The sequence below is a fragment of the Pterocles gutturalis genome, unplaced genomic scaffold, assembly GCF_000699245.1.
Source record: "Pterocles gutturalis isolate BGI_N339 unplaced genomic scaffold, ASM69924v1 scaffold23564, whole genome shotgun sequence".
In the NCBI taxonomy this organism is placed as follows: domain Eukaryota; kingdom Metazoa; phylum Chordata; class Aves; order Pterocliformes; family Pteroclidae; genus Pterocles; species Pterocles gutturalis.
Genome location: NW_010128838.1, coordinates 1 through 7,513, shown reverse-complemented (window position 1 = coordinate 7,513; position 7,513 = coordinate 1). Strand labels below are relative to the sequence as shown.

The following is a 7,513-nucleotide window of genomic DNA, read 5'->3' as shown; positions in this document are numbered from 1 at the left end:
TCTGTGATTCTGTGATTCTGTGATATTAATTTGGCAAACAATCAAACCTACCAGCAGGGTGCATTAATCAACACCGGCACTACCCGGGCTTGGGTTTGATTTGATTTTCACAGGACCAGAAGAATTACAGGAACTATGCCCAGGCCACTCTCCAGCCAAGGCAGAGCTAATAACATCAGCCAGATATTTTTAAAACTCTCTGGTTTGAGAGTGACCCTATCCTGCCAGTGATACTGCTCAGCCTAAAGGCTCACCCACCAGCATTGGCTTTGGTCTCGCAGAATGTTATCCCAGCCTAACCACGATGGACCAGAGCAGCAAGAAATTCCTGCAATGGAGGCAGCAGAGATGGCAGCCAGGGTACAGACCCCACAGCCCAGGCTAAGCTGAACTCCAAACTGGCAAATACAAAGTGCATCGTCACTTTGTACTCGGGTCCTATGCCTGCCCCCATGGTATATCCACACGTGCCATCAGATGCTGGCAGGAGGCAGCCCCACCGCAGCCATCCTGCATCTCCTGACCCTTCTCATTTTAGTCCTGTACACCTCAGGCATCAGTGTAAACCTACTTGGGCTCTTGCCTCCCAAATATTTTTCAGCAAATGTGTGAAACAAACCCTTCTGCAAACAATAATCCATCGTTGCTGGTTTCTTGTCACTCTCGAATCCACCAGCTTTGCTTCCTGCTACATGTTATTAAGGGTGAGAGAGGGGGATGAGAGACTTGCTCCAGTTTCGGCTTTGCTGCTGGTTTTTCCCCTTAAGCAGCAGGGATAAGCAACTCAAATCAGCAGCTTGTGCAACAAAACTCTTATTTTAGTCAACACCTCTGGGTACTAACAACACAGGCTGATTAAATCAAAGAGTAGTAACAAATCCACAAGCTGTGTCTCCAGCAAGCCAAGGCAGGTTTTCTCTCTCTCAAGCCTTGGGAAAAGCATCTCTGCAATGCCTGAGTTCTTCCTGATGTGGAAAAAAAACATCATGAAAGCTCCAGGGCCAGTGCTATGGCTACTTTGTCCCATCACAAAGGAAAAACCAGAAGTGACAACAGGAAGCACTGTTAAACGTGGCACTGGGAGGATGCAAGCACTGGTCCCCAGCCACGTTGTGACAGCGCAGAGGTTTGCTGCATCTGGAGAGCGTTTCCCTCTCCTGCCTGCCAGCTCAGTTTCTCATGATGTGAGATCCCACCCCAGTGCCCACCACCCTGCCAAGGAAGCTCGCTAGTCCCCAGGGTTTGATGTCTCTGCTTTCAAATGACCTTAGCAGAACCCAACCAGCCTGTGGTCACCAGAAAGCTCCCGGTGCTGAGGATGAGTTGTGCATCACTCGCACACACCCACCTGCCATGCCCCTGGCACAGACATGGGGAGGTCCTGTCCTCACCTCAGGACAGACCTTCACCCTCAGGAACACCAAACGCCCCACATTGGACAATGGGACTTGTGGACACTCTCAGCCCATTGATTTAAACGAGCGTTAGACCCAGTCCACAAAAGCGATGACCTGCACTCCAGCTGCTATTGCAGAAGTTAGCCTGCATCAGTGCAGCTCCCACCACTTCTTAATAATCTGCTCTTCAGCAACACTAAACCCTGTGCAGTTGCAATAGACTCTCCCCAAATTCAGCACCTTCCAAACAGCTTCAGGTTTTTGCCTCTCTCTGACAAGGACTCAGCAGGGCAGAGTCACTGCTTTTAGTGATTTAAGCCAGGCTGGTTCCTTTTGGCACAGAGTAGATGAGTTGGTCAAACCACTATCCTGGAAGGGCAGGAACCATCCTACAACCATGTGGGAGGACATTGGACCTGTTCCACATTCACCCACAGCCCTGCACACCCATGACTGCTCCCACGGTTCTGGGGGGGCAGAAGCTGGTGGGAAGGTGGCCAGGGTCAGCTGCAGGAGGCAGATCTTAGTGTCTAAATTCAGGCCTGGCAATATTCAAAGCGTTAGATTTCTGAAATTTGTTTGGAGAACTTATTTCATCTCTTTGGCACATACTTCTGCCTCTCCTGCACGTCCTCACCGTGTCTCCTTTCCCATGATCCCACCCCTCCCAGAACAGGGCTCGCAGCAGCCCCACTTCGTTGGAGATGCTTTGGGTGGCTGAAGGTGAGCCAGGCGCCTGTGCCATCAGCAAACGCTCCAGCTTCCAAGAGAAAAGGGCATTTCATCTTGGCCTCTTGACCCAAACTCTCCATGTCACCAGGGGGATCGCTAGCCCTCGGCTCCGAAGCAAAGCTGGGATGCAACAGGGAGGAGAGGAGCTGCCAGGACAATTATTGCAGATCAATGACTACCCCTGCTGGCGGAAAAAATTATTTAAAATGTCCTCAATGCTGCCGAAGCCGGCACTGACATCAATAAAACTACCAACAGCAGGAGCCAACAGAAGGTCCCATTTCCATACTGGACCCAGCAAGCTGCAGCAACTCCGTGCAATGGGATCAGCAAAACCTCCAGCACCGCGAGCCCTGGCCACACACAGCAAACCCCCTGCCCTCCCAGCGGCACCGTCCCAGCAGCAAGGTGCTCCCAGTAACACCCTCAAAGACCTGTGGATGGATCTGTGGACCAGGATCAGTTTGTGGACCAGGGCTCACACGTTTCCATTTAGGACCGGGAAGAGTTTTGGGGTTGCCGGGCTGGGAGTGGTTACAGCCCGGGGTGTAGGTGCTCTGGCCCTGATTTCTCTGCTTTTTATCCACAGAGGTTTGGGAGTGGAGAGCAAGCCAGAGCTGCAGCGGGTGCTGGAGCACCGACGGCGAAACCAATTCATCAAACAGAAGAAGGAAGAGGAAGAGGCAAAAAAATTGCAGTCTCCTTTTGAAAAAGAGCTATTAAAGAGGCACCAGAGGCTGGATCAGGTAGAACTGAGTTTTCCGTCATCCCCGGGTTATCCCAACCACCCCGCACAAGGCACAGACCGCAGGGGAGATGGGTGGGCTGAGACTCAACCCCAGGAACAGCATTGCTGCCCCTCCATGAAACGGGAGCTGCGGTACATCCCAGGCAGCTGCAGCACCTGCATCCTCAGGGTGGGATCCACCTCCTCCGTACCACCTCGCCAGGATCCCCTCCACACACCGCTGGCCCTGGGTCTCCTCCAGGTCCCATGTGGTGTCCTTGGGGTGTCCTTTCCAGCTCAAAGCACGCCAAATAGCATGGGGGTTGTTGCAGCACCTACCCCAGGGGTGCTCAGGACCCCGGGGTGCAGGGTGAGAGGCTGCAGAAGCGCTGGAAGGTGCAAACCCTGCTGCAATCACACCCCAGCTGCCTCTGGGAGAAGTTCCTGAAATGGACTCTGGCCAAAAATATGCCTGGGGAGAGCAAGCATGGGCACTCGGGACCACCACAGCCATGCCCCGGGTGTGTTCTGCACCTGCCCCCTTACTCAAACCCATGCAAGCAGCAAGTCAGCTTGTTGCCACTGAAAAGAAAGTCATTCCCTGTCCTACTTGCCAGCATGTGCACTGCAAATTGATTAAACTAGTTTATTTATTTAATGACATGACAGCTCCCTTGCAGTAATGTCAGCCAAGCCAAGATCACCTGAAAATCAAAGCCCAGCACTCTCAGAGCAGAACCAGGGGTATGAAATATGATCGTTTAGGGACAGACCCATAAAGACTTTGCCTATAAAAGTGAGGCAGTACAATGACTTACCCCCTCTTAGAAGATAACCTAACGGTGAGAGCTTTCTCCAGGCTCACAGAACTCCTTTGCTGGGAAGGATTCAAACGTCCTCCTCCCTCCTGTATGCCAGGTCTGGAGTGAAGCACTCCTCTGCTTTTCTACTGGAGATGTTTGTCCCTGGAGGAAAAAAAAAAGAAAAATAATGTTTCAGTTGGCTAGAAAAAGAGACTCGGGGTGAACATGGCTCTGGTGTAATGGTTTGGAAAAAGAGCAACGGCACATGCACTACGCACTCATTCAGCAGTAATTAGTGGACACCCAGCAATAACGAAGCCCACCAGTTTAATGTAGCTAACGCACTGCTGTCCTTTAGCATGCACAGATAATGGTGACTCCTCTTCCTTACAGCTGGAGAAAGAGCAGGAGAAGCAGGAAGACCATGCACCAGAATTCATTAAAGTCAAGGAAAACCTGAGAAGAACATCGACGGTGATTGGGGACGAGAAAGCAGCATAGCTCCTGCCAAAGCTCAGCGGGGATCCGACCGCATACACGCCGACGTCTCTGTGCATGGTGGACATTCGCTGCTGCATCGTTGGGGCTACTTACGGTTATTAACACTCGCTCCAGTAGAAGGCACAAAAAAGGTTTTTCCCAGCCCAGGAAGGTGTCACTGTGGAAAAGGTGCAGTATTCACCGACAAGGTACTCACACGAGGAGATGCAGAGAGAAATTATGGGTTGGGTTTTCCCCCCCAGGGTGTGGGTGCATGCTAACCTCCAGCTAACTCTTGGTTACCCCTGAGACACAGCAACTGCTTAAGCCAGAGGAGTCTGAGGAGGGATGGTTTAGGGGACCCCTGCTCCTTCCCAGAGGCGGGCTCGCCAGGAACAGGGTGACAGGAGGGTGCTGCAGCTCTGGAGAGCCTCCCGGAAACCCGGTGTGGTGACTAACAGGGACAATCTGCGTATTAAAATCTGCGTATTAAAAAGTTACTAATCCATTCCCTCGTCTCCCTGGTGGGGTGCAGTGTTCCATTTCAGAGAGCTGTTTCTTGACCTGGCAGCTTGAGTGACACACCTGAGCACATCACGTGTCAAGAGCAGTGATACAGGTACGGGGGCTTCTGCGACAGACGGGACCATAAAAGCCTTTAACTCAGCTTCAGTCCCTGAGAGCCCCATCTCTGTCTCTGCAGTAGTTTTTAAGCCCCTTGCTCATCGTGCTTATTCTAAATGAGTTTTTCCTCCAGAAATCCCGTGCATATAGTCACTATGGGTCAAACAAGATCTGAAAGGATCTATTATGTCCTTTCAAAATGTGAAACTTTTCATATAGGTTACAATGAAAACCATGATGATGAAGCAACGTTGATCATTTTTTCAGGGGGAAACACATCAAATTTCTGCAAGAAAAATAAGGTGTTGCTAAGGATGCTTGTACACAGCTGTAAAGAATGCTGTGTGACACTCCATAGATGACATTGGTTTCAATAACAAGCCAGAATTCCTGTGCTGTGGTTTTGTCAGGGGTTATGGCACAGGTTAAATAACGTTGATCAAAGAGCGCAAAAAAAAAAATTCATCAAATTAATTTGTAATTTTGCCACAGATGGAAGTGTACTCCAGGAGAGGCAATCTGTCACTCCATATGCACCAGTGAAAGCAGTGCTACCAGCTTGCCCAGGCTGGGACGGGGGCATTGGTACAAGTCCTTGGGTGGGAGCCATCTGGTGAGGTCTGGGTGAGCTGAGTGCCAGAAAAGGTTGAAAATATTTTGCTGCAGTCTTCTTGAGTATGCAGATACTATCTGGGGGAAAAAAAAAAATCAAGTGTCTCCCTTCAATGTGGTGCCCACCAAGCACAGAGCGGGGCTGGGCACCAACACAGCCCGTGACTGCTAAGGGGGGTCTGGGTCATGTTCAGCGGGTGTCCAGGAGGGAACGGGACAGCCAGGGCACAGCATCCTCACCCAGGCTGAGCGAACAGAGCCACAAGAAACCCTTCCAGCAGTGGAGAGACAGCAGAAAGCCCTGACCCGGCTGCCTACCAGGACCCCACAGCTGTGAGCTGGGACCCAGCCCCACGTCCCCACACTGACCCACTGCACCAGCGACCAGCAGCTGGCACTGGGAGCTCCCCAGGGCGGGCGGGATGGGCTGTGTCAGCCCCGTGGCACCAGCGGGGCACATGTCACTTCGTCCCCAGCAAGAGCTGCAGGGTCCAGCCCTCTGTGACGGCACGTGGGAAATGATGCTTTTACTGCTCAAGCGTTGGCTTCAAAATCCCAGCGGTTCCCAGCACAGCTCTTCTCACCCCTGCGAACTGGTAACCGCCTCCCCGGCTGGGCTCAGCCCCAGTGCCCGCACAGCCTTCACCGATGCTTCGTGGTGCAGCAGCGTGGAAGGGGCACCTGAAAAAAAATCAATGTAGGCATCGCCAGGAAGATTTTGAGGTATCTTTGTGTCTCTTTTTCTTTTAAAGGAATTCCTCTCTATGCCCCTAAAACACATCCCTGAATAAACGTGGTGTATCCCGAAGATACAGAGTACTGATGGAAGACAATTGTTTGCACTGTGTATGTTGCCTACGTGGTATATAGTCTATATTTTGTGGTGGTGTTTATACATTTATATAAAAACATCTGTCATGCAACTCTGCTTAATTAACTTGTACTGTTTAATGTGGACACTTCTGAAGAAATAAACTAAACGATGATTGTGTATTTTACTCTTTTCCACAAGGAACTGAAAAAGCTCCGAGGATGCAAGCAGACAACAGCCAAATAAACTGAATGAACATAAAAATCGGTGAAGTCTGACAGCAACTCCTTTGTTAGCGCTGTGGCAACTTACCAACGTGCTGTTTTCATCATCCGCATCCCGGGCTGCATCCACTGCTTATCCCCACACTTCATCTCCACTTGCTGAAAGTTTAAGGGTACAAAAATTGTGGAATCAGGCTTTGCACACTGAAACTCCCCATATGTTCGATTTCTAACTGGCCACGGACGCCTGCCTGCCTGGCAGAGTAAGACCCACGAGGCCAAGGAAACATGTTGCCCTTGGATTTCATTTAAAAACTCAGTTTTGAACTGAAAGGTAATCCTCACACTAGTGAGCTCACTTCATTATTTTGAAACATTTTTAAAGTGTTTTAGCAGTGACCAAAGACCATAGATTAAATAGATAAGAAAAAAAAGAGGATGTTTCACATGTGCAGGTCATACAAACCACGCTCCCCAGGAGCCGGGACTAAAACTGAATGCAGGAAAGCAAACGAAAAGGACTTCTCTGTCTCATTAGTGATATCCTTAATGGCAGAGACACCAGCTCCCGGCTCAGAACAAGGCGGAGACGATGCTGGGATGCTTTTCTCTGACACCAGGTACCTGCAGGGGTTGCCATGCTGGGAGGTACCCGGTGTTCCCGACCCTCCTCACCCCACGGCACTGGTGCGGGCGGTTGGCTCATGGCTGGGGATGGGGGATCACTGACTAAACTTGTTCTTCGCATCAGGCTTCCAAAACACCTTCCCACCTTGTCGCCGCTTATAATAATAGCTCACTCCTTATCCTGCCATGGCGGGTCGTGTACTTAATGTCTTGGCACACAAAGTAAAACATCTTCGCTGGAGATTGTGGCCCTGGTGAGACACGGCTCCTCTCCCATCAGGCTCATGCTGGTGTAGACTGGGGGGTGTGAGTTGCCAGCTCCTGCCAACTAAACACCAGGACAGACGGCAGCGGAGACAGATTCGGGATTGCCAGAGATGAAGGCAGGACGCACCCCCTCCATCCCCGGCACCCCCCATCCTGCGAGGCACATTCACGCTCTGCTGCACCCCAAACTGAGGAAAGGGCTAAAGACG

The 7,513-nt window shown here is 51.1% G+C and overlaps 1 protein-coding gene across 1 annotated transcript; it reads left to right on the top strand.

The window, feature by feature from the left end:
* Positions 1 to 2,718: 2,718 nt before the first annotated feature.
* On the top strand, positions 2,719 to 4,160 carry FAM107A (family with sequence similarity 107, member A; the record flags this gene model as incomplete). Its single annotated transcript, XM_010079766.1, has 2 exons — positions 2,719 to 2,875; positions 4,053 to 4,160. Coding segments are annotated over 2 exons (265 nt in total), but the record flags the coding sequence as incomplete, so codon positions are not given.
* Positions 4,161 to 7,513: the final 3,353 nt, after the last annotated feature.